Here is a 27389-nt window from a genome sequence, read left to right as displayed (position 1 = left end):
ATAATATGACTGAGCTTAACACAAACCTAAGAGTTCAAACTCACCCTCTCCTGGCATTCTATTAGGCAAACAGCTAGGAGGAAGAAGAGGAGGAGGGAAATATCTTCTGACTAAAAACAGTTTTTCCTCTCTCCCTGACCTCTATGGGAATTTTTGCCAGCATGAATGGTGTGTTTGCCAGTCAGGACCCTCCTGGGCAGTTGGCATGGTTACATCACAAAGAAGCCTGTTTCCCCCCCATAAACAAGGTTTCCCCGTGGAGTACTCAGTGAAAAAAGGAGGATGCTCTATCATGGGCAGTATGTCGTGAATGATCCCATGGAACCCAGCCATCTCCTGAGAGTTTCCAGGGTCTCCGGTTAGTACTACATCTGGTTCTCAAGCTTCAGATTCTCAGTCAACTTCTACCCTCCTGTCCTCCAGGTCAGTGGTTCTCAACCCTCCTAACGCTGCAACCCATTAATACGATTTCTCATATTGTAGCCACCCCAACCAGGAAATTATTCTGTTGCTACTTCATAACAGTAATTTTGCTACCGTTAAGAATCATAATGTAAATATCTGATATGCAGGATATTTGATATGTGACCCCTGTGTAAGGGGGTCACAGCCCACAGGGTGAGAACCACCACTTGGAGACAACCAGCCTCATTCACATCTGTCTACATAGCTTTTATAAGTTGTTGAAGTTTGCTTTGGGGTAGCAATTTACCTGACCTCCAAAATGTCCCTTAATTATGAAAATCTAAATCCAATCACGCGCATGCACCTGCATAATCCATCAAGGTAGTCAAACAGGACGATTAATCAGGCTTTAAGAATGCAGAACAACGCTGGCAAAATCCCCTACTGAACAGAGGGCAAACTACGAATGACCTACCCCAGAATTCAATGAACAAGGCATAGGGATAAAATGTTCATCAGAAAGTTTTAAGGTGCCCTGGGAGGCAGAGAATAAGGGAAAGGGGGCTGCTTTCCCTAGAACCTGATAATTCTGAATTAAACCAATACCAAAGAAACAATGAGAATATCAAACACCCGAAAGAATCACAGGCCGTGTAATCATTCAGCAATGCTTTCCAACCCTGCACAGAAAGTCATCTCTTAGCTTATGCTGTGTGCAATTAAGGACAATATTGAGAGATGAGAGAGAGAGAGAGAGAGAGAGAGAGAGAGAGAGAGAGAGAGAGAGAGAGGGAGGGAGAGAGAGAGAGAGAGAGAGAGAGAGAGAGAGAGAGAGAGAATATGAATCCCTGGCGATAAGTTTGAGCATGCAGGATGCAGACTGGACAGAACACTACCTAGAACAGGGAGCTGACTTTTCTATCAAAATTTAACGCAGGAAGTTGACTTAGAAAATACAAGAGGCTTAGTAATGAGATGAGATGCAGCTGCTTTTTTTGAGAGCTAGTCAGGACAGATGCTGGAAGGGAAGCAATCCCTATAGATAGTTCCTGGGAGCTCACCACTGGGACCCTGGAGTTGAGTGGTTTCATTTCATGGAAACCACTTAGAAGCCAAGCCTGCAGGGCGGTACAAATTCTCCTGAGCACATTAAAAAGGAGATACTAAGTCACTCAGCGAACAGAGGGGAAGAAAGCCAAGTCTGCGGTTCTAAAGAGGCCTCTTCAGCGGGCAGGAAATGAGTGTTCTAAAGGCTAGCCACTGCCCTTTCCAGCCGTATGAAGTACCCAGAGATGCCTGGCTCTGTTCGTGTTTAGGAAGGAAACTCTTGGGAGAGGCTGAGATGGGAAAGGCCGTGGTGTTCACAGTCAGCAATTCCATCCCCTGGCACCACAGGCAGCACAAGGGCCTGGGCATGGTTTCCGTTCAGGCCTGGGGCAGGTGTGCAGGGCAGGGGACACCAGGGTCTGAGAAAACAGCCTTCAATGAAAACCCCTTTGCGAGCTCCATCTGCACAGTGATGAAGGAACATGCAACTGACAGAGGTTATCTGGACTCTATAGACAGTGGCGTCTGGGAGATCCAGCAACGGGTGCCCCCTTAAGGACCAAGCAACAAGGCAGGGCTCTGTTTGGGAAGAGAAAGATGGTCTGCTCCATGATTTCATGCACTCTGGGTTGGTGCTATGCCTTCCGTAGACTCCTCCTAAGGTCAGATTCTGGATCTATACCAGGTAGCTTGGTGCTAGGGGACTAAAATACCAAGCAGGTACCGGAAGTGTGCTGCAGCCGACCAGGAAGCAAGTGTCTGCACATTTGCATGAGGCTGATGAGTGAGCAATGCACAGAGAACAATGTGCAAATTACCAGGTAGAACAAGTCCCTTGGCCTCTTAACCATGTGGATAAAGCGCCCAGAGATACCTTTGAATGATGGTCAAGAGTATTGTCTCCTTTCCCAATAGCTGAGGCCTTTCTTATCCAAAAGACTTCTCTGCATGCTAGTGACAATTTAGTCCTTTCACTGTGTTTGAAAAATACCCCATTAAACATGGAGCTTTACTTGCACAACTGCTAGGCTAACATTTTGTTCACTTAATGAGTTTTTACAGATGTGCACATTATCCACAAATTTATCAATAGAATTTCCTCAAGTGTTTGGCAGGATACAACCTATTCTTCCTGATTGCTTTAGGACATTGAACAGCAGAAGAAGTGTGTAGCACTTTCACAAAATCATTTCAGTCCTATTTTCTGAAGCTTGTTTCAAAGCATGGGTTCTATGGGCCTAGTTTTTTCTTTCCATCTTTGTATTCACAACTATTCATTTTCTTCTCTTTCTTTTCTGTTTAAAATTTGATATGAAGGCTCACTAATGCTGCCCGGGGATACCCATGATCTCTTGATCCTCCTGCCTCAGCTTTCTGAGTGACTGATGTTGCGGATATAGACTACAGCATCAACATGGTTACTCTTATCTATAAGGCTTATACTTTCCTGTAGTCGTAGAGGTGTGTGCTTGAACATATGTGTATCTAGCATGTTCCAGCTTACAGAATACATGCTTTTGACTTACCAACTGGTTGATTCGGGGCTTGATGGCCAGTCATAAGGTCGAGTTCTCTTTAGGGCTTCCTTCCACTACCTGAAGACCCTTCCCACAAAGCTCCTTCCACTTGGCCACTTTCTCTTTAAAAAGCATGCTGAGGTTTGCTGGGTCATTGTTTTGTGATGCAGTCCCCTGCCATTATCCTATGCCTAGAAGCTTCTGCCTACTCTGGACATCTCAACAACAACAAAATAAATAAATAAATAATAAAAGACAGGAGGTCATTTAGAGGAGAGAACGGAGTTTCTCTGCATGATTAAGCCTCATCTTTATAAAACAGAGCTGACTTGTGATTAGCATTAAGCTGTCTTTCTACTTGTATATTCTGTGACTGCTGGTGATAGTCCAGCTTTCTGTTGACTTTGGGGAAGTGTGCACTGGGGAAAGAACCCAGAGCCTTGTGTGTGCCAGGCAAGCACTTTACCCTTAGCTCATCTTCTGGATGTTTAGATGGGACTACTTGCGCCGATCCAGCCTTCTATTTTTTTCCAAGGCTGTCTGGCTCATTCACAACTCTTTGTCCTCACTCCTACTCATGTACAAAGATAGAGAAAACTTTGTAGTTCTCCCTGGTCTGCCCATATGGGTAAAAGATATTCTGAATTCCAAATAACTGAGAACAGGGCTTCAAGGCACATGAAGCCCTTCGGATGTGACCCAGTTTCCTTCCCGTCTTTGTCGTCACACAGACATGTTTGCTAAGCAATTCCTAGAGACAAAACCATGAGAGGCGAGATCTCGGAGACATCAGAACAGCAGTGTCGTCTTTCATTAAGCACCAGCGACTTTTTATCTTCTTAACGCCATGGCCAGGATCAACAGAGGAGAAAACCCTGCACAGTTTTCCTGACTGGCGTTCTCTGTTTCTGACAGGCATAGCAGGCCGTGCTAGACCACCTGAAGCGCAGATATACAGGACACTGGTCTATTCCATCATCATGGCAGTAGGGAGGAAGAGAGGGAAGCATGCATGGGATGAGGCATCTGAGCAGCTTTGGGGGATCAATTTAGTGTCTCCAGAGGCAAAGCTGATGGTTTTGGCAGTCTGTCTGGGGCTGCTGGAGAAGCACTAAAGTGTGGGAAAGTCTTCACTTGATGACTAATTTCCCCCAAAGTCTGGCATTCTTCAGGGAGGGTCAGTCTTCTGCCAGGCTCTCTGGTAGTCAAACCAAGCAGTCTCTTAGGGACTAGAATAAGGCTGGGCTCTGTAGAGCCTTGGGGATTCCATCTAAACTTGCCCTCGTTGGAAAGAGGAACCTCTCAGCCAGAAGGCAGCATGTTTGAACTGTGCTCACCAAGCCAATCAATGGAAGAACCCAACAGGATCCTCCTGAGCAAGCTCAGCTTCCTCTTCAAACAGAAAACCACCAAGAGAGCTTGCCCAGGTTCAGATCGGAGATACCACACAAACCAAGACCAGAGCAAGGTCTCCAAAGAGCAAAATGTCCTCTTTCCTGGCAGCTCATCTTGTAAAACAACTTATCCAGGTCCCTTCCTGCATAAGACCCTAGAAAACATGAAGTTTTATAATTGCAAATGATCTGTGGACTCAGCTCTAGTTGAGAGCACTATAACCGTGGACTTTACATGAAATGGAATGTGTTATTTCCCCCTTTATCTGTGAAGGACACATTCTGAGATGCCCAAGTAGGTGGTTGAAGTCATAGAATTGTGACCTTTATGTATGCTTGACTTTTTCTACACATGTGTATCCATGACGAAGTTTAATTTATAAATAGCCTGGTAAAAGTGACAATAGGCAACTAATAATAAAATAATTTTAATAGCATACTCCAATAAAATTGCCTGCAGTTCTACACTTGCACATTAGGGCCATCACAAAGTAGGATGGCAATCATTTGAACACAAAACACTCTGACTCCATGACAACCAGTCAGATAGCTGAATAGCTACTAAGCGGCTGATGTGTGAGTCCCATATACAGGGTGGATATGCTGGACTCAGGTGGGACCAAGCCGGATAGCACGAGAGTTCATTGTGCTGCTCAGAATAATGACAATTTAACAGTTCAGAAATGGTTCGTTTTTGGAATTTTCCATTTAATATTATTGGTTCATGACGGTGACAAATTGTGAAACAGAAAGCTACAGATGGCTAAGAGTTACTGTATTTTTCATTGAGCACCAGGAGGGAAAACGCTTGTTTAGAGTCAGGGCTGCCCCGTCTGTGACAGAAACCTCCTTGCGGGCCTCACAACCTAAAATAAACACACACTGTGTCAGAGGACATCTGTGAAAATTATTACAGTGGCTTGGACCCCTGGAGCCTGAAAGTGTGACACCGGAGCCTGCATCTTCTGTTCTTCTCTCCATATATGGAAGAGCTAGCTCCTGACAACCAACCTCAGACATCAGACAATGGCACCAATGCTTCTCCCACCACTGCCCCCTCCCCTGGGGTCATGAGCCTTCGGTCTGAATCACCAATGGAAGATGTTCGAAGAGGGAGACTAACTTCCAGCCAGACCCACACTGAGCCGTTCAAAATCCAAGCAGAGTAGAATAGGCAGGCGGGTCATTTTCCAGTGGCCACGGTGGCTTTTCCCACCTCACATGTGGATTAAATTTTGACTATTAAAGGGTCTCCATGGATAAATAGGGTTCGTGTTTTTAAAACATGCCTCAAGAGAAGACCGACAGTCACTCCTGATGTATTTGATCCAGTGGCTGAACAGAACACAGCTGGCAGGCAAGGATCAAGGGTCCTACCAAAATTGTGAGTGAGATTTCAGAACCTGTAAGCTGAGGGAGCATGAGGCGCCTCTGTGTGTTATCTGATGGCAAGCTTTCAGGGGACTTCCTTCTTGGGGCAGTAAGCCATGGAGGATGGCCAGCGTACAAGGGAGAGCTAGGCAGCCATGGCTGCTCTCCTGCTAAGCCATAGGTCATCTACACTTCACCTCTGTCAAAGGAGGTGGAGCTAAAGGTTTGAAACCTAAGTGTTATCAGCTTGACAAAGTTAGGAATTAAACCATGAATTTTCTCTTTCCTGGTCTAGAGATAATGGATGTGCTACCCTCTCAGATGAAGGGAGGTGGCAGTGAATTGCCAGTCAAACCACAGGTACATGGAGAATGATTCTACAGTACACTCTGTTGCTAAGCCAGGGTACTGATAGGCTGGGGGTATTCCATACATTTTCAACTTCTGATGAGTCTGTAAGGCTGTGGCCCTATTATAAAAAGGGGTTCACCTGTAATTAATGGGGAAGGCTAATTGTGATTTCCAATGTGAAATCTCAGGCACTCACCTCATCCCTAATGGGACTCTGATATGCGGCTCCAGATAAGAGCTATGTGTAGTTGCGAGGTTCGTGATGCCCTATTTCCTAATTTTTTTCAAAAGAAACCAAGACACAACCCACAGATACAATACCCTAAGTTACACAAATGGAAACCATCCTGGTTTTGAGCATAATGAGAAGCAATAAAATGCATCCAAAAGCCTCTCACAAACAACACTGGGTGCCACCATTTGCAGACTCTAGTAGAGAGGGAAGGGTTCAGTGGCGCCGAGCCCTTCTGTACCACACGCCCTCCCTGCAACTCACCCATCTCTGAGGTCTGTTCAACATCTCCAAAAGCCCCTTGACCATCACTCCATCCTTCATATCAAGCAGGCCTCCACATAAATCTTCAAGGGGTCTAAACATAAAATAGCTATGTATCCCTTGTCCAGTTAGCAAGAGTCTCACCAGCCTAACAGCCCAGTGTTCAAGTCTGTCTAGTTCTGTCCCACCCAGATACCTGGAATTACTAGTTAAATTTAGTACTAATTTTAGCACAAATCTATTAGAAAGCTTCTCGATGTTTACGAATGTCATTAAATATTTTTCTTTCCTTTTATTTTTAAAATTAATTTATTCTTTGGCAATTTTATGTATGTATATAATGCACTCTGGTCACACTCAGCCACCTCCTCTTACCCCTGCCAAAACACACTAACTCTCCCTCCTGCCACTAAGTCCCCATATGCCATTTTTCACAGCTTTTGTTTTACTTCATAACTCACCAGGTTTAACCACAGACACTCTCGTAGGCACAGCTGTGAAGCTAACCACTATAGCAGAAATAATCCACCAGTAGCTACCATTACTAAAGACAATGACTTCTTTTTCCAGTAGTCTATAACTGCTAATTGCTCCCCTGTGTGGGGCTCTGTCCCGAGTACACCTACCAACTATGGATGAATGTTTGAAGGCTCAGTATTGTGCAGACCTGGCGTAGGCAACTCCAGTTTGGAGTTCATAAACGGTCAGAATCTTGACATTCTCATAGGACAGCATTTCCATTTAGCAAAGCAAAAGTAGTATGTTTACCCCTAGTACCATGACCTCCCCAGCCATAGGCCTTTGAATAGAGGTCTTCAGTACCAGGCAGGAATTCTTTCTTGTGGAGGGGACCTCTGAATCAATCAGAAATCAGTTGGTTTACTCCATAATCATGCCGCTATTGCACCAATGGGCACATCTTGCCTAGAAAGTGTGTGTGTGTCTGTGTGTGTGTGTGTGTGTGTGTGTGTATCTTTAAAAGAATAAAATATAAGAAAGCACCATAAATTATGCTAGAGATGAACCACATCTGACTTATTTTAGAACAAAATGCACAGCCTGTACTCGATATAAACCAGAAGGATTGGCTTGAATATTGCTGGCGTTAAAGGTTTCTCTGGTCATGACTGCTAAAAGAAGGCGCTGAGTACAGACTGTTTTGAGAAATGGTCCCTAGGCAACTCCAGGATGAGAATGAAGAAGTGAGGTATGAGAGAAAACGAGGGCAATGACGTGACCACTATGGTAAACAAATCGCAGTCCTACTGAGGACCTCAGGAAGACCCTGTGGATGACACCTCAAAATGTCACATCTAAACTGGAAGAGTGGGGGTATTGATCTGTCAGCTCCGAAGAGCTAGTTCCAGAAGCCTTTGCTCCCTGCCCTGCCACATTAACTAAGTTAATGAGACAGGCTTACTCCTATATGAAACAGAAAGTCCTAGGAGTTTGCAGAAGAAACCCTTGGTGGCATTAAATGCTATGTGCTTTAGGTCACTCAAGCTACTAAAACAAAATACGTTAGATTGGGTAATTTATGGGCAATAGGATTTTAATGCTTGGTTATAACTTATCCAGTTGGGCATAAACTCCTTTCTATGGAATGGGCAGCAAATCTGATCAGAAGTCAACTGGTTACCCCCATCACAATTACTCCACCACTGTACCAACAGGTACGTGTTTATTTTATTGAATAACATTGGTTAGATAGATATGATGGCTAAGAATCCAAGGTAAAAGTAAACTTAACATCTGATGAGCATTTGGGCTCAGCTTCATAGATGCTCCCTTCTGATATTGGCCTCACTGTGGAAGGTGGAAGGGGCATACAAGTTTCTTCGGGCGTCTTTCCTAAAATGCTAACCAATCCCACTCACAGGAGGACTAACAACCCCCTAGCGCCCTCAACTTTCAGCACCACTGCCTTGAAGGTTAGCATTTAGACTACAACGCTCTGCAACAATGCCCTTGAATTTCTGAATTGCACACTGAACTACTGAATACACATGAATATATATGTTGATGAACAAGATACTGGTGAAAGAGAGATTGCATCATTCACCAAAAAGATGATCTGCCCACAGGAAAACTGTGTGCAATGGGTAGTTTCTGAAAGCTGGCATAGAAGTCTGTCTTGCTGGATAATACCTGGATACAAGGGATGCCATGGAGAATAAATCATTTTTAATGCAGTGCTGAGTTTGTATTGAAAGGACGAGGAGAGGGCTTCTTCAGCAGCAACGATTTATACAAAGTCAAAACAAAATGCAAAACAATAAAAAAAAATTAAAAAGCAGAGCTAAGAGAGGATAGTGGTGCTCTGAGTCCCCTCCGAGAATGGGGCGCCTTCCATGGACTAGAGCCGAGGTGAATGACTGCAGTAGTTTTCAGCAGAGACCCTGCAGCGCGTAAGACAGAAAGCTGACCCTTCGTGAGCACCCAACCTTCTAAGTGCAGTAGCCGAAACCTTGTTTCTAAAAATGAGTAAAAACAAAGTACTACCAGACAAGGAAATGCATCTTATTCTTCTGCGTCCACTCGGGAAATGTGTGTCTGAGAGGGTGAGCAGTTCCAGATATGATTCCACACGGGCTTGGGCCCAAACGTGTATGTACTATCTTTCTGGTTCGGGAAATGCCAGGACCAGAAGTTAAAGTGGCTCTTGATTGGGAACATCTGGAGTGTATTGGCAGGGAAACAAACATCCTCAGTTTATGTTTCACTGGTATGCAAAAGATTCCATGAGCTCAGAGTCCTAAATCTAAAAACAGAAGGCAACAAATTACGGTTGGCAGAAAACTCAAATGCAAGAAACCCATCCTGAGAAGTATTATAATTTGGAAATACAGACATGTAATATAAATAATAGTATAATTGTTTAAAGAATTGTAAGTAGGAATTTCAGAATATGAGAGACTAAAAGTGCAATATCAATAAATCTCAGGGAAATTTGACAAAATTAAGCCCTTTAGCATGGGATATTTAATTGCTGGAAGAAAGAATAATAGCTAAGCTAAAATGGAGCTTTAAAAACAGCTGGATAGACGTTACCTTACTAAATGGGAGGTGTGCAGAAGCATGTTACTGGACATACATCATGGTGCAACGGAGAGATGGAGAATATGAGCTACCACGAAAGGAACTAAGGAAAAGGCAATTGCTGGGCAGAAACTTGGTTTCTTTTCTAGAATACTGAAAGGTATGCATTTTCCAGTTCAGCACACACAGCAATTCCCACGTAGATTCACAAGAGGGATGCCACAGCCTGCCGAAGGGAAACAAGTTACCTGACCATAAATTACAATTAGGCTGAGATCAGACTTATAAATAGTATTAGCAGCATCTCAGGAGAAGAAAGAAAAGAACCTCCAGCCTAGAATTGTATACACAGTTCAATGAGAGAATTAAAGATCTTTTGGACAAACAAAATCCAGAGTGCATCCCCAGCAGTGACCCTAGAAATCAGTTCTGAGGGAAAGATGCATCGTGATAAATAAAACTTGACCAAATTAATCTGATTTTTGAGAAAATACCCAAGAATACTAGATTGCCTTGTTGAAGTTATCTATTTGTCTCCTAAAGAAATCTATCTAAGCTACCATTCTGCAGTGGGCAATATGTTTGGCAGAACACAAAAAGCTTCTTTAAGATAAGAAAAAACAAGGCAAAATGTCCACCATCGCTTCTATCCAACATCCCACTGAAGGCCCCTACCAAAACAGTCAGATGAAATATGTTTATGGAATTGAGAGACAAACAGAGCATATAGAGATTTTATAATGTGCCTCCAATACGACTGTCCACATGGAAAAATCTAGCTCACAAATCACTGGAGTGAATGGGAGCTGAATTGATGGTTGCTCTGGAGACTGACGTGTTATGCTTTTCTGGGGACACAGAGCATGTGCCCCAAGGTAATTCCTTCTCAGCTGTAGAATATGTTGTTACGTGTACAGGCTACAGCTGATCCTTCTCTTGATTGCACGTTTAGACTGCCCAAGCTGGTGTCCATATAAACTGCTGTGAACATCAATAATTTGTTTCTTTTTTTTAATTGTTGTTTTAGTTGAGACAGGGTCTTGTATGGTCCAGATGTGGCTGGAACTTTCCATGTAGGCCAGGCTTTCTTCAAACTCATGGTCCTTTGTCCTGTCTCTGTAGCCCATGCTTGGTGTGAACAAGCTATTTATGTCTGTTATATCAGAAAATACTTCCTGACCCAGGGATTTGCTCTCTCTGTTTCTTTGCAGCAGAAGGTGGGACAAAGGTGTTTAGCTAGGATGACATAAGACTTGTCTGGTGATGTTCTACACATCCTAACAGCTTCTAAGTTATACCCTGAGAACATATGAACAGATGGCAAAGGAAGGCTGAACAATATCCAAACGGTCACAGAAATGATGTTGAGGAAACAGTAGAAGTTGTCTGGCTTCTTGCAACTGAACTGTGAAGGCAAACCCATCTCCAACTCCTATCGTGTGATTAACTGGGTAGGGTGTCCAAAAAGGTGGGGCTGCGGTCTGCAGTCATTCAATGGGGCAGAATTCTCCTTGGTTTATCTGAGACTCGGCTTCCCAGGTTCTTTTCTGTGGAAGCTTTCTATCTTTCCATGTAATTCTTCATATGCATTTTTTAGCAGAACCATTCTTTTAATCCTGTAAAGAGGAATAGAACGAATAATGATAGAACTTGTTGGTTGGAGAGACAGAGAAATGAGTCTTCTACTTGGTAAGAATTTTGTTTTGCTGGCAGAGAAGCACAGCCTCCAGCAACTGTTCTTTTCCTCCTCCAGCACGGACTTGCAGGAGCTTGTAATCCTGTATACGTCCTGCCCCTGGGACCTTGTTCTCCATGCACTTTGCTACCCCAATAGTAAGATGCAATCAGCAAGGCTAGTTTCCCGGGGAAGCATCTTTCCTCCCTGGAAGGAAGACAGCTCTCTGACTGAGTCAGACATCTGGTGGATTCAGTCTGCCTTGTTTTTATTGAGGTAAGAGATGCAGGAAGAATTCATTTCCCCTGATTTCAGTTCATGGTATCCTGAGAGGAGTTCCCAGAGGACATCTTTAACTCCTCTGGAAAGTTGCACCGTAGCTGTAGGAAGCCTGGGAGTCTACACCTGGGAGATCCTGGGCTTTTATCGGCTATGTCTGCTGCTATGGTTTTCCTTGAATCCAGGGTTTCTTAAATCAGAGGCAGCCATGTTCACAAGCAGCGTCCTCACTGGGCCTCTGAGACACGCTAGCACAGAAAAGGAGCCTCTCACTATGAGTCATCCCCATCAACAGGAGAAGGTGTAAATTGATCTTTTTCCTCCTATGGGTCAGCAAGGGGATTGGAGACGGCAGTGGACAATTCATTGCCGGACATACAGAAAGAACAGAAAACACATCAGGCTTGACCCATGATAGATGCATTTTGGAAACACAACAATTAACACTCAGGCTTTAGACCTTCTCAGAGTGAGGCCAAAAGCATGTCAGAGCCCTGAATACAGCCACGAGAAGATGGCTGCCTGCTACCACGGTCACACTTCTTCTGTGCCCTGCAGTGTTAACAGCCAGTGGCGTTTTAGAGGCAGCATTGAGCTTGGCTCTTCAAGAGCTGAATGGGCATGGAAGCTTCCAAGCCTACCCCGGATGACAAGACTCTCTTGGGAGCCCACTTCTCTAGCAAGGGTTTCTTTTAAGTGGACCCTGCCTGTGGGAGCCTGCTAGAAGGCGGTTTTCAGATGCACTGCCACTGTGGAGAGTAGCTAGGCTGTTTCTAAGGCGAGTGAACACACACTTGCCTGATGACTCAGAAATCCCACTCTTAGGCATTTATTCCAGAGAAATGAAAACAACAATATAAAAACCAGTATGTGAGTGAATGATAGATTTATCGGTAGTAGACAAGTGGCCAAATATCTTGGCCTCCAGAACTCTTCTGGGAACTTTATGGACCCTGTGCAATGTAGATCACTGTCCTCTGCACATTAACAACCCTAGCCTTCTTCATCAGAGCAACTGCAACTAGCTGCACAAGAAATCCTGAAGACCAATCTTATCGACCTACTTTCGTAGTAGGAGAGGTTGAGGAGGAGCAGCAGAGCCTCACCTGAGCTTCAAGCCATCACTCTCCTACACTTCCCTCCTAGTGGTCCATAATTCTGCTTACGTATGTGTGATTTCATGATCTTGGGAGGTGACAGAGGACACATTGTGGAAGGCTAACTGAAGAAGATGGGGTCCATTCACACTGCTATGAAGACATCATCATCTGTGCTGGAGTGAGACTTTTCGGTGATGTGGTTGCTTTGGGGGTCACCTAGGCTCCTCTAAGGAACCCTGTAAACAAGGGTTGCATGCTTTGTATGTAAGCTCAATAAACTAATTAGTTCATTAAGCAGAGCTTGGATGAAATCACTCTGGTGGTGTGTCAATGGGGCCCTACCTTGACTAAGTTCACACGACAGTGAGTGTTTGTGGTGGCGGTTATCCACTGTCAACTTGACTGCATCTGGAGTGAACTGCAATTCAGAAATGGAGGGGACACCTGTGAGAAGCTTTTTGGGGGAATTGGGTTTTTTTTTTTATGCTTGATTTGAAGTGGAAGAATCTACTTCTAGTGCAGTCCTTTGAGGTAGAAGACACACACCTTTGATATGGCTCCTGAGGCAGGAAGACACACCTTTAATCTGGACCATCCCTTCTGCTGGAAGGATATAGGAAAAGGAAACTTTTTCTCTTGTCCTGCTTGCCCTCGCCTTGCTGACACATCCATTCTCTCTGGCTTTGGAACCCACTTCTTTGGGATTCCAACACATACTGAAAACCAGCTGAGACATCTAGCTGGATTCTTGAACTTTCTGTTCACAACCAGCCAATGCTGGATTTGCTGGACTGCCTCCTGTAAGTCATTCCAATAAATCCCTTTTATAAGAGAGAGAGAGAGAGAGAGAAAGAGGTGCATTCTATACGTTCTGTTACTCCAGCCAGCCCTGACTGATACAGTGTCCAAGCAGACACTACCTACCAGTTGCTGCTCTGGACTCAGAGGCCCTGACGAGCTGGGAACACTTGAGGATGACTTAGGCCTCTCCAGTTTGTCTCTGCCAGCCCCCAAGCCTCACACTGCCATTTGCCTGAAACCCCATGACTGCTTCATCTTCTCTGCACCGGGAAGTTCTTACAGATGCATCCCCTGCTGCATTACTCACCGCCCTCCCTTGAGTCTCATTATTTCTCTAATTCTGTCTTCTCCCTTCCTGGAGCAGCACGTTGGGCCTTTCCATAGCTGGTAAGACACTGCTAGAGAGCTGATGCTCAGAAAGTAGAAAGAGAATTTTTACAAGAATTTCACTTAGGCAGAGCTGAGCCTTTCTTCGAAGAATTCTGGAGAGGCCGTCTGGGTAATTGCTGGGAACCCAGTGGCTTGTGTTTAGCTTAAGCTCCCAGACACTGAAACCAGAGGAAATACTGTTTCTCTAGAGACAAAAATCAGTGAAATAAACAGAGAGGGAGAAAGGAAGCTGGGTCTGGGTGGGACCATATGAAGCTCCTTAAATCTTCATAAATTCTACAAATCATAGCATATGGTTTGCAAAGAGACACATTAGAATCTATTCCAAGGTTAAATTTTGAACCTGCAGTGAACCATGGTCTATCTTAAGACTTGTATGCATGATCGTACACCAAGGAAATTAGCAAAAGCCCGTGTGACTTAAAACAGTGGCTTGCAAATGAAATAGGTAGTTGGATCACCTGGGGACTGCTAAACATCTCAGTGCTGAGGCAGCACCCAGACACGGTGAGTCAGACTGGCTGAATAGGACTCAGACATCGGCATACTCAATGATGCTCACTTGGTAGGCGCCATTGGTGGGAGAGAGCATTCTGAGCCAAAAATCATGCCCAATGCAGTCCTCTTTCGTTTCCTCTCATTAGGGAGTATGTTCTAGAATCCTCCAGTGGGTGTGAAGCAATGGAAAATGCTGGTCCTGTGTACACATGCTTCATTCCTACATGGATCCTAGTCACCTCAGCATGTGGTTTCTTTTCTGTATGAAGGTGGCTCATCTTTTCACATGAACTACTCTACAGTTTCTCTGTGGCATGCCTGAACTTTGAGCACTTTTGCTCTTGTGCTTTGAGGTCATTATTAAGTCAAATAAGGGTTATTTGAACAGACTACAGTCCTGAGACAGTAGTTTTTAGAACTAAGGGAACTGCTAAGTGGTGGGTTGTGTAGCCAGTGTGGATACGCCAAAGAGCCAATTCACCTCCCAAAAGGAATGCTTTGAGATTCCACCGCAGAACTCATGATGGCACCAATTTGAAAATTACCTATTGTTCACTTTGGACGTTTTTCATTCAATAATTTTGAACAGTAATTAATCATAAGTGACAACCACTAAAATCAACACTACAGGAAAAGAGAGACCACTATATGATAACCATTCCCTCGCCTGCTGGGAGAAGTCCAACTTCAGTTACTTTGAGGAAGTAGGTTCTAAGGCCGAAAGAGCTGTATGTATTCCTCCCCTTTTCTGTCATTAAAAGGCTATTACTAATGAATTTCATTTCATTTTATAATTGAAAGGACACTAGCAAAGTTTCCAGAATTTTCTATTAACCCAAACACACCTTGACACTCAAAAGCATTACCAAACAGCCTGGACAGCATTGGAGTCCTTAAGCCCTCGATTCACTTACAGCACACTCTGATGATGCTAATGCTGTTTTTATTACATTTGATGCCAAGACTCTTATCTAAGCATCTCCAGATCTCAGTTGAAAACACAAGCAACTGCATTGGATGTACAACTTTGAATGAGTAAATTCCCTATGAGACACTGGGAGAAGAGACTTGAATGGGACTAGAACTATTATTTGAAAGTGAGCCACTGGGGCCCTGCTGTGCTAGTCTCTAATAATGAGATTGGACAAGGGGGAAAAAGAAGAGATCGGGAAAACACAGCTAGATACGTCCACCCACACTATACTTACTTTATATACTATAGTGAATTGAAGAGGGGAGAAAAAGGGGGGTGCAGACAAGACAGTAACTTTACAAACAGAAAAGATGAAAGTTGACTTTGAGTTGCTGTGGAGGCATCATCGCCACTGATGGACCTACGATGACCCTCAAATGCTATCTTGTGAACTGATACAAGAGGATTAACCCCAGGATCAAAACCACCACACAAGAAAGGAAACTTTCAACACACACTAGATTCTAATCATAAACAGAAACACAAGCTTGCAGAATTGGTCACCAGCCAGCCTGGAGGACAAAGTATATCTAAACAAGGTCTGTTATTATCTGGGGAAATAAAACTCAAAGATGCAGAGGAAAGTTTGCTACATCTCTCTTTGGACTACTGGCTGTCCAAGCATACCCAGAAACTCCATCTCAAGCACCAAAGCCAATATTCCCATTGTTCTCAAGAAAAGTTAATTCACTCAAATCTTCCCGGATAGACAAACTGGCAATAGAGATAGCGACCAGGGGCCTCACAACCAGGCCTCTCTTGTAATCATTAGCATCTGCTGAAGTCAAGGCTGGGAACAGAACTCCATTGTCTAATACTTTCTGCTCTCGTCAAATTGGTTGGCTTTCTTGTTTTTCCATTTACATATCTAACCAACTGATATTCTTGATCATGCCCACCAACATAGACAATGGCTCTTTGGATACGAATAAATAAAATACAGTTCCTAACCCGTCACAGCTTATACCCTGGAAGCCAGTGTGTCCAACCTTTGGATATCGCAACAAAATTCAGGTTTGAGAATGGCACAGTTGAGTTACAAAAAAAAAAAATCACCAAAAACTCCCATAGTGCTTAAATAAGTGTATGAGTATTTACTGAGCCACTTCCATAGCTATCTATCCTGAGCCAAGAGGAAGAGCAACAGAGCCTTAGCTTCTATACTGATTAAGGATGATAAAGGTCTGAGGAAGATGCATATAGCAGGCTGTGGGAAGTCAGAGGAAGGACAAAGTAGGGACCCTGAGGGCATCCTGGAGAGGTGTGGCTGAGCCAGGTATGAAGATGTAGACCACGGGAGAGAGATAATCGAAGTTTTCCTATGTAGGTTATAAACCTTTCACAAGTTTATTTATTGGAAATTAGCCAAGCACATTAGCATCCTTGGCCTTCACATTAGCATTCTCCTGGGTCAGCCTGTTTTCTGCTAACGGTGCAGGCAGGAAGCAAAACCAGATCTTAAGGTAAGGTGAGCACTAGCAGGAAGATTCAATCCATTAGGGGGAAAGTTGGTGTTTAGGGCCTCAGAGTGCAGTCAAATAGAAGCCCTGGAGAGGGCATGTTGGGGAAAAGGAAAAAGAGGCAAAGAAAGGTAGATCAAAGGGAGGCAGGGAGCAAAGTAGGATAAAGAAAGGAAGGAAGAAGAGGAGGAAGGGAGTGAGTCATTGCCTTCCCAGAGGAGGTAATGCAGAATTGAAGCTGGCTGGAGACACAGCATGAGGAAAGGAGATGGAGGCAAGGTAGAAGGGCGCTACCCTTCTCATGATGACTTTTTTTCCCCAAGACATAGTTTTTTGTGACTTTTTAACAAGAATTCTTTCCCAGTGAGAGAAAATTGGCCACTTTCCAACAGGGTTTAAAATCCAAGCAATAGAACTAGAGGTAAGGGCCGGTCATACCAACATACACACACACACACACACACACACACACACAAAAAAAAAAAAAAACCTAGGGAATCACCTTGGGGAAAAGTCTCTATTCAGGATAATCTAGATTAGGCTAGCCTGTGGCCATGTCTGTGAGAGATTGCCTTAGTTTCTGTGTTGACTAAATTTACGTCAGCTTGACACAAGTTAGAGTCACTAGAGATGAAGGGAGGCTTAATTGAGAAAATGTCCCAATAAGATCAGTCTATAGGCAGGCACAGACCATTTTTTAAACTAGTGATTGATGGGAGAGGGCCCAGCCCTTTGCGAGTGAGGCTGAGGTTTCATAAGAAAGCAGGCTGAGTAAGCACCATGGGGAGCAAGTCAGTAGGCAGCACCCCTCCATGGGCTCTGCATCAGCGCCTGCCTCCAGGTTCTTGCTCTGTTTGAGTCCTGGTTCTGACTTCCTTTGACGATGAACAGTGATGTGGAAGTGTCAGCAGAGTAAACTTTCCTCCCCGAGTTGCTCTGGTCATGGTGCTTTGTCACAGCCATAGTAGCCCTAACTGAGACAGTTGTCAATTGACTCATTCCACTGTGGGTGGCACAGTTTCGGGAGACAAACCCTGAATTATATCAGAGTTAAGAAAGCCAGTTTTCCAGGAAGTAAGCAAGTGAGGATCCACTTTGTTCTTTCTGCTCTTGGCTGTGGATGAGCTGTGACAAGCTGCTGAGTCTCTGCCTCGACTTCCCCTCAGTAATGGACTGGAATCTGGAACCGAAAGCCAAATGAACCCCTTTTCTCTCCTGCATTGCTTTCGGTCAGAGTCTTTACCATAGCATCAGGATGAAACTAGCACACTGGAGACCTTTGAGTGAGTTCTAAGGACTTGAGCTACCCAGCAGGAAACACAGAGGCTTCAGGAATGTCACGGAATCCAAGACCTGATGACACACATCCACTGGATTGCCTGAGACAGAGCCAACTAGAAGCCCAAAGGGATACCTCCCTACCACCATCTTCAGCTAAGAACTGCATCTCCAGAGGCGTTCTTACTTCTTCCCACCAATTCCAGTTGAAAACCCATCTCTCCCGAACACACACTAGCCAGGAAGTATCAAGGATGTCAGCTTCTAGGCCATGACCCCAGAAAGTACCAAGGCAAGGATGTTGGCTTCTGGGTCACCACCTCAGAAAGTACCAAGGCAAGGATGTTGGCTTCTGGGTCACCACCTCAGAAAGTACCAAGGCAAGGATGTTGGCTTCTGAGTCACCACCTCAGAAAGTACCAAGGCAAGGATGTTGGCTTCTGAACCATCACCTAGTCAATTCAGCTCAGGAGATTCCGGGCAACTAAGAGAGTATACGGCATGAGAAAGGCTCATCAAGACCTTGTTATCTCTAAGCCCCACTGGTTTCTGCAACTCCGTTCCACAAACATGCCAGAATGAAGACAAGATACCATAGTCATTCATAGTTCAGTCATAGAATGAAGAATATGATATCGTTGGCCTTCATGAGTCAGATAGATGCTGTGTGGGCCATCCACTGGAGCATGGAAAACCTACCAATGCAGTGTCCCTGCAGAACGAAGCTCTCCTGGTTGAGAGCAGTCTAGATTTTGGGGTGGAAAATACTAAGAATTGGATCTGCACCAAGGTCTATGATCTCTTCAGCCACGGGCTTTTGACAAGGAATACAGGACCAAACCTGAAATTCTTCCCAGTGGACCAGCCTTCAAATCCAATCAGAAAGTGGTTAGTTCCCCCAATACAGTCACGTCGCTATTATCCCAGTAGGCACATCTTCCCTGGCAGGTCAGTATTGCAGTATGGATTCCAGCACTAGGTAAGATACCAATGTCTTTTCTCTCCATCGGCCTCTCTGGTACTCCTCTCCAGGACTACGAAAGCTAGCTAAACACCAGGAAGGGTGTTTCCTGGTCAGTTTGGAGCTGATTTCTCTATGACTTGCAGCAAGTATGTGATGTCAGCAGCAGTCGGGGTCCTACCAGGTGGATAAGACGGATAACCAAGGGCAACAGTCTGTTCTGTCTGGGAGGCCTCTGCGGTTTCCCTAATCAACAATTTCTAAGGAGGTTTTTCCATACCTTACACTGAAGTCCTACACTTCTCTGGAGGAGCATTGTCCACCAGGGCAGGGTAGTTCTGCTTGAACTTGCAGTGTTAAGTTGAACTTGGAAATTATCTTCCTAACTGGTGGTTTCTATGGGGCTTCTTCATACATCCTTAGCTTTGTTTGGGGGTTGTTGTTGTTGTTGTTTTGGTTTTGTCTTGTTTTTTGCTTTGTTTTGGTTAACCCACCTATTCTCCCTCCTCTTTCTCACCACCTCCTCCATCCCTGTTTAATGTCTTAACCCTCAGCGTTTCCTCTCTTCTTTCTTTGCATATGTGTTCCACTCTCCGTCCACTTAATCTTTTAAAGTTGGGTTGTGAGGTAGTAGGCTTCAACATGGCTTTTCACACCCATTTTTTTTCACCCCAGTTTCCCCCATGCTACCTTCTTATGTCTTCCTGCCCCTAGGACTCCACCTCATGCCCTCTGCTTCATCTATAATCGCCTATTCCCACTCTCTTAACTTGCCCCACAAAGGTCCCTTTCCAGAAGAAAGTAATTCTTTTAGTCAGTGCTACTTCACTAGGGGTAAGTTAGTACCTTGTGGGGTGGGGTGAGGGACGGGTTTCAGAAGTTTCTGTCACATTGTGAATTGTCATAGGGATGCTTTATCACACGGAGAGCAACTGGAGATGCTGACTGCCATCCTGTGGTACAAAAAGGATTATGTAAGACTAAATGTCAATAATCATGAGGCTAAGCTTTAAGGTTGTCAATGGCATTATTCCAAATAACCTTCAATATCCCTTCTTCCAATAAGTGCTAGTATCACATGATATGGCACCCCCAGTTCTGAGAACCCATGCCTGGTAGTGGAATGGCAGGGTATGCAATATACGCAACACAGAGCATACTCCGTGCCCAAATGTTTCCATAAGAATGTACAGGGTATTAACACGGGGTGGGACTGAAGAAAGTGACGTCACCTTTTCCTAGAGGTCTGGAGACTGCATACTTATATCCAAAGACACCACTCTTGCATATAAACTTGAGAAAATTGCCAGGGATGCTCATAAAATCCCTAAGTACTTTTAAAATAATCTTTGTTTCCCTATACATTTCCGTAGAGAGAGGAGACAAGCCACCTGCTGATCCCTTTGTGACTTTGTGTCTTATTAAAATTATTTTTCTAATACTAGGAAAAGGCTTTATTTCTTTCTTCTCCTTTCAGTTATCCTATGCACATCTTTAAAATATTGATAAGCTCCCCCTGGAATTCTGTAACTGTGAACTGAACAATACATATGCCTTTTTTTTTTTCATTTTGCCTTGGATGGCAATTTAAATTAACACACAATTTCAGGGTGCGCTTTCCTAAACGTCTGTTGTTTAGGCGGCCTCTGTTGTCTCGCATGCTGAGTGTGAAGTGTGTAGCCGGAGCAATGGGTTCTTCCCTCCCCATCATTTTCCAATCTGAAAAGAAGTCCTGAGACAGCACGAAAATGTTGAGGAAGAAGTCATGTGAGCATGAGAAAAGAGGGGCATTTTCCCCTCAGGGAATTAGAGAGCAAACCAAAAAGAGTTGGGTGAGAGGGTGCCTGTGTTAGCTCTGCCAGGCTGGAACCGCGTAGGGGCCAATTCCATCACAAGCCTCAAGGACAAGCATGCATTTCTCAGGTCAGTGTGTGGATGGTAGCAGTACTGTCTGCATCATCACCCAGAAACTCACAGTGGAAGCAGGTATGAGGTTGGATTACCCAACGCCATGTACCTGCACAGAAAATATCCCAGGCAACGCTAAGAATGAAATTAACATACATTTCCTCGGATTGACTTATTGAGTACAATGCACAACACTTACTGAGCAGCAATGTGGGTTTGTTTGTACTTCTATTAACACTGAGTTTACATCTTGACTCAGGCGCTTTCTATGTCGGGATCTAGTTAAGTGGATAGAACATCTCTCAGTCTATATGCTGCATTCTGTGCAAGGAAGAAAGCCACACCTACTTCCCAGATTGTTCCTTATTCTACCAGTCTGGATCCTATAGAGGAAGTAATAACCAATCAATTAAATGTAATATAAATAATTTAATATAGGTAATTCACTAATTGAATTGAAAAATTAGACAGACCAAAACAGCAAAATGAGGGTGAAGACGAGTTGCCTCCTTGAAGACTGGAAAAGCGAAGGGCAAAAGCTAGAGGGATGAAAACTTGAGCGCTCAGACCTTGTAGTCTAAGGTGGGGGAAAGGGTAACCAGTTCTGAGACACTATTTTTCAGGGGTCTGGGAACACACAGGGCTGAGCCTGGCTGGCTTAGGAAGGTGCCAGAGAAGCATATATTGGAACCAAGTACCACTGAAACCTGATGAACAGCAAGGCCAGCCCCTGGCTGCAGCCTCTGTTTCACTCTGGTGCCCTGACAGCACACAACAAACAGAGGGGTGATGGCAGAGGTGTAGCCTCACAAGGCAAAGTACAAAGGCTGGATATGGAGCTGGGGTGTGGATAACTGAAGAGACGACCCATACTGCTTTGCACTATGTGCATCTGTGGGGTACCTATCTACCGGAAGAGTGGAGTCATGGAGAGACCCGAAACATAGACTGAAAATCCCTAAAATGTTCTCAGCTCAAGGTGGCTCTCCTCCCTTAGGCCCAGTGAGAAGCAGAGTGGGAAAGGAAGTGAAAAATAGTTCCTGCCTTACAGGGGTCAAGTTTAGATTAGGGGCTGTAGGGTCGAGACACAGAGCAAATCACCAAGTTGGGTTCCTATTGTACAGTTGCCATAGCCTCACATTCAGCCAAAACCAGATCTAATGCATTTAAATATGAGTACACTGAGCATGTACAGAGTACTTCCTGTGCTTCTCGAGCAGAGCAGGAGAGCAATGAGTCACACCGCCTTTGCCTTGTGCCACACGATTGCATCACACTTACGACTATTGTAAGTCCCCTAGGAATGATTTAAAATATCTGGGGGGCGCGGAAGACATGACTCATCAGTTAGAGAGGTTTGCACAGAACCTGTATTTGATTTCCAGTACCCACATGCCAGCTCACAACTGCCTCAAAACTCCAGTTCCAGAGGATCCAACTCCTTCTTTTACCCTTCACGGGCACCTATGTGGTACACATACATACATGTAGGCACTCACACACACTTTAAAAAACAATGACTATATACGCAGAAGGGTTCCATAGGTCCCATGAAAATATGATATCTTGCATCAAAAATTTAGCATCTATCGATTTTGGTATCCATAGACTCCGGGGGGGAGGGGGGGAGGGCAATCCTGGAATAGATATTGAAGGATGACTAGATATATTTATACAGTTTAAAGAGTTTTTCAGGCACAACAGGGTTTATGAATTCAGAGAAGCAAAAGACAATTTTCAAGACAATGAGGAAGCCTTCGCAGAAGGTGAGAATTAGCAAGACGCTTTTGAAATGAGCAAAAGTATACAAGCAAATCAGAGGGCTGGAGATTTGTACTATGTGTGTGTGTGTGTGTGTGTGTGTGTGTGTGTGTGTGTTGCCACCTGGCCTCAAGTCCACAAAAATGGACTCCGGATGTAAAGCACAGCTTGGGTTGAGGAGCAGTAGGCTCTTTTTGCTCCTTATTCTGGTTCATAAAGAGCTGTTTAAATAAGCAAAAGTTATATGTAAAATACAGTATCTTTAGCTCCTGACTGTTTAGCATAATGCCTTGCACAGAGCAGAACATTAAGAGGAGATGTTCTGTTGGATAGGATGGGATGGCCTAAGATAAAGCAGAATTGTAAAGGTACATCTTAACTGAGTACATACCTACATCTCCTTCTGTTCGCAAGATGAATGTCAGGGACTGAAAGAACTTAAGCAATGATGAAAAATGTAAGTAATCAACTTGTCATTCGTGGACTGACGCGTGTCATCAGAGTGAACGTGACAGTGACTGTGGACAGGCTGGGAGGAGCTGCTGAAATGTTTCAGGGGTTTTTAAGTGCGGGTTCTTCAGTGAGTACTGTGAAAATCGTTAGTGCAGATTCGCCGATGAGTTTGCAGTGACTAATCTCTTGGTGTCCTCTTCGGCAGATCCCCTACAGGATTTTGGCCTTTCCATTGACCAGTGTGCCAGGCACATCCAACCATCCCTCAACATTAGATTTGGCATCATTCTGAGTAAGTAGACGTGATTACCTCAACATGAAGCCTAACAGAGCCTCCTCCCCTGCACACACAGTGACTGACGTTGATAGCACAGCAAACTGCACCATTATCCCACCTTCATCTCTCACATCCCCTCTCTAGTTAATACTCAGAGTCATCGACTGCTGTGCTGTGGTATTAAAGAGACTCTGGGTGCTCATTTCAACACTGACAATCCCTGGTCACCGTAAACAGCAAAGAAGCAATTGTCTTGTCCACAGACAAAAGGTTCGCATATTATACCCAGACATGCTCCACCCCATAGCAGCATGATTTGTCACTCGCATTATTTTGCTTCCCAAACAATAATGGAAATTCTTACAATTTGGCAAAAAAAAAAATTTAAAAGGGGGATCTTTCTTCCTACCCTAGACTGTGAGACCACAAACTTCCTGGTCCTTGCTTGGTTGGTCATGCCATTGGAGTAAGCCAGTATGTTTGCTGGTTCCTAAAGTATCTCCACTTTTATAAGACCAGTTTTCACACAACAGAGCAGAAGCATTCAGTAACCAAGAATCTAGGATTCTTCTCAAAGACCAAGAACTCTCATGTGACTGAATCTTTCTAGAACTCTATACAATATGTGGTCTCACAGCATCTGGAGAAATGCTATGGGCAGGGAATCCAAGAGGGGGAAAATGAGTAGAAGACAAAAGAAATGAATAGGAAAAGGGACCAGAAAGAGATGAAAGCTGCCAACAGAGCTTCCTGAAATTCTGTAGGAAGCCAGGAGCAGTATCTACCAGGCAACAGTAGTGGGAATATGCAGGCCCAACCATGCCCTGCTACCATGACGCTATGGAACTAAGGAACTCTAAAAGCCAGACTTGTAGACGTTCCATTGATGGGCAGAGCACTGAGCGTCAGTAAGGAAGTGTAGCCAGTGAGCCACCTTACTCAAAACAGGTAAAGCTTAAGGCAGAAATGCTGCTCTGTCAAGAAGAGACATGGCCCACATCCCTCGCTTGCATCAGGCTCATTTAGACAGGTCTGTTGAGCCTTGAGCGACCTTGCAGGGCAGACAAACAGTGCTGAAGTTGTGCATGTCTATAGGAGAGGACATCAGCAAGCTGTTTCTGGACATAGCTCTTGTCTCAGGAGGCTCCTCTTTTCTGAACTTCTCCTATCCCATCTGTGAGGAGGATCTGCCCAAGTTCTCTTTCTGCGGAAGAAGAAAAGGAGGTAAGCCACCTGCTTTGCTGACTGCTTGTTCCTGACACCAGGGTTTGGGTGGACAGAACTCTGGCTCTCCCTGCTCACCTTTGGGCAACCCACTCCCCATCCATCAGCACCCATTGCATACAAATACCAGGTAATTCTGCTCAGAGGGCCTCCCTTAGCCAGATGTGAGCATTGATAGAAAAGGTACATGGGAGATAGTTCCAATGGAGGCTTTTCCTGCATATATAACAGCATCTTACTCAAATGGTTGGCAGCAGAAAGGGCCGCTAGTTTCCAAAAACCCACAAGGGGTTGGCGTATTTCCAGGTTTCCTCGTCTTCTTTGACTATCATTGTTACATACATGTTTGTATGGGCATGTGTGTATGCTTGAATAAATATAAATATGACCTGCAAAGTCCATTAGTTGGTGGTGTGTATATGGTTTATTTAGGTTGATTACTCTTCAGTAAAGAGGCTCATCCCTGGGAAAGGCTAATTCTCCTTTTCCCAGCAGTCATTAGTTGCCTATAATTCTTTATCTCGGGGTGGGACCCCATGAAATTTTCCCCCTTCTATGTTAGCATGTTTAATGATACTGCCATCATTCCAGGCTTGTTTGAACAGCTGTTTCCCTGACAGGCTTTTTCCTAGCAGACTTCCTGACCTTCTGAATCTCACAGTCTTTCTGCTCCTCTCCCTTGATGTTCCCTGTGCCATAGATACAGGAGCAGTGATGTAGATAAAACAGCAGAGGCTGGGTTCCCATTGGTCTGTTGATCACGGAATTGGGTCCAGCTGTGGTTTTCTGTGATTGTTTGCTGTAAAGACAAGTTTCTCTGATGAGGGGTGGTACCTACACTTATCTGTGTTTAGATAAACTGTAGTCTGCTTATCAAAGATTTAACAACTAGTATCCACATATAAGAGAATACACACAGTATTTGTCTTTTGGGGTCTGGGTTATCTCACTCAGGATGATTTTTTTTTCTAGCTTCATCATTTGTCTATGAATTTCATGGCTTCATTTTCTTGCCTCATTTTTTAAATTGTTTTTATTGAGCTATACATTTTTCTCTACTCCCCTACCTTTCTCCTCCCCTTCTACCCTCTCTCATGACCCCCACACTCCCAATTTACTCAAGAGATCTTGTCTTTTTCTCCTTCCTCTGTAGATCCATGAATGACTCTCTTAGGGTCCTTTTCGCTATCTAGGTTGTCTGGAGTTGTCGACTGTAGGTTTTTTTTATTCCTTTGCTTTATGTCTAGAAACCATTTATGAGTGAGTACATATTATATTTGTCTTTCTGGGTTTGGGTTACATCTCTCAATATGCATGTTCTTTTTGCATGCAAATTTCAAGAAGTCGTTATTTTTTATCATGGTTTCATTTTTAACAGCTAAATAATATTCCATTTTGTAAATGTACCACATTTCCATTATCCATGAATCTGCGGATGGACATCTAGGCTATTTCCAATTTCTGACTAATCCAAATAGAGCAGCAATGAACATGAATGAGCAAGTGTCTCTGTAGTAGGATACAGAGTCTTTGGGTACATGCCTAAGAGTGGTATAGCTGGATCTTGAGGTAGATATATTCCCAGCTTCCTGAGAAACTGTCACGCTGATTTCCATAGCATCTGTTCAAGCTTACACTCCTGTCAGCACTGGCTAAGTTTTTCCTTTCCCACATCCTCACCAGCATGAGCTATCATTTATTTTATTGACCTTGACCATTCTGACTGGTGTAAGATGAAATCTCAAAGTAGCTTTAATTTGCATTTCCCCAGTGACTACGGATATTGAACACTTCTTTAAGTGTTTCTCAGCCTTTTGTGCTTCATCTTTTGAAAATTCTCAGTTCAGTTCTGTGCCCCATTTTTTAATTGGGTTATTTCCAGCATTGTTCTCTGCTCAGGATTGCTTTGGCTATCTAAGAATTTTATTTCTAAATGAATCTTTAAAAATTTTTTCAGTGTCTGGGAAAAATGATGTTGGCATTTTGAAGGGGGCTTAATTGAGTCTTTAGACTGCCTCTGGTAAGATGGCATTTTCACAGTATTGATTCTCCCAACCCATGAGCATGCGAGATTTTTCCATCTTTCAGTGTCTTCTTCAATTTCCTCTTTGAGAAATGGGCCGCTTTGGGGTATTTTGAAGTCTTCATTATAGAGGTTATCTCTTCCTTCATTGGGTTTATTCCCAGATAGCTCACACTTATGATGGCTGTTGTAAATGGGACGGTTTCCATCATTTCTTCTTCAACATGTTTGTCGTTGGTAGATAGGAGGGCAGCAGACTTTTCTATGATAATTTTATATCTTGCCACTTTACAATATTAATCAGCAATAAGAGTTTTCTGGTAGAGTCTTTGAGATCTCATGTATAAAATCATATCATCTGCAAATAGAGATAGTTCGACTTCTGTCCTTTCTTAGTTGTATATCTTTTATTGGTGCTTTTTGTGCTACTGCTCTAGACAAGACTCCCAACACTATATTTAAAAAGTGGGAAAATAGATACCTGTGTCTTGTTCCTGGTTTTAATAGGAATGCTTCAAGTTTTTCCCATCTAATATAATGTTGGCTGTAGGTTTGTCATATATAGGCTTTATCATGTAGAAATATGTCCCTTCTGTTTCAAGTTTCTCCAGGACTTTTATCATGAAAGGATGTTGGATTTTGCCTAAAGCTTTTTCTGCATCTGTTAAAATACCCATGTGATTTCTGCCCTTGGATCCTTTGCATCCA

The 27389-nt window shown here is 43.9% G+C and overlaps 1 protein-coding gene across 2 annotated transcripts in view; it reads left to right on the top strand.

The window, feature by feature from the left end:
* Positions 1 to 27389, top strand: part of Ly86 (lymphocyte antigen 86) — a 61704-nt gene that overhangs the window by 5958 nt on the left and 28357 nt on the right. For both annotated transcript variants that reach the window (XM_041632807.1, XM_041632806.1), the window contains exons 2-3: positions 23363 to 23449; positions 24530 to 24658. In XM_041632807.1, coding sequence (XP_041488741.1) covers positions 23363 to 23449; positions 24530 to 24658 — 216 coding nt within the window. The remainder of the gene's footprint in view (positions 1 to 23362; positions 23450 to 24529; positions 24659 to 27389) is intronic.

Source organism: Microtus oregoni, unplaced genomic scaffold, assembly GCF_018167655.1.
Source record: "Microtus oregoni isolate MIOR12 unplaced genomic scaffold, Mior012 000042F_ref0000377, whole genome shotgun sequence".
Taxonomy (NCBI): Eukaryota; Metazoa; Chordata; class Mammalia; order Rodentia; family Cricetidae; genus Microtus; species Microtus oregoni.
The sequence above is the reverse complement of the archived record's forward strand: the minus strand, read 5'-3'. Positions and strand labels throughout refer to the sequence as shown.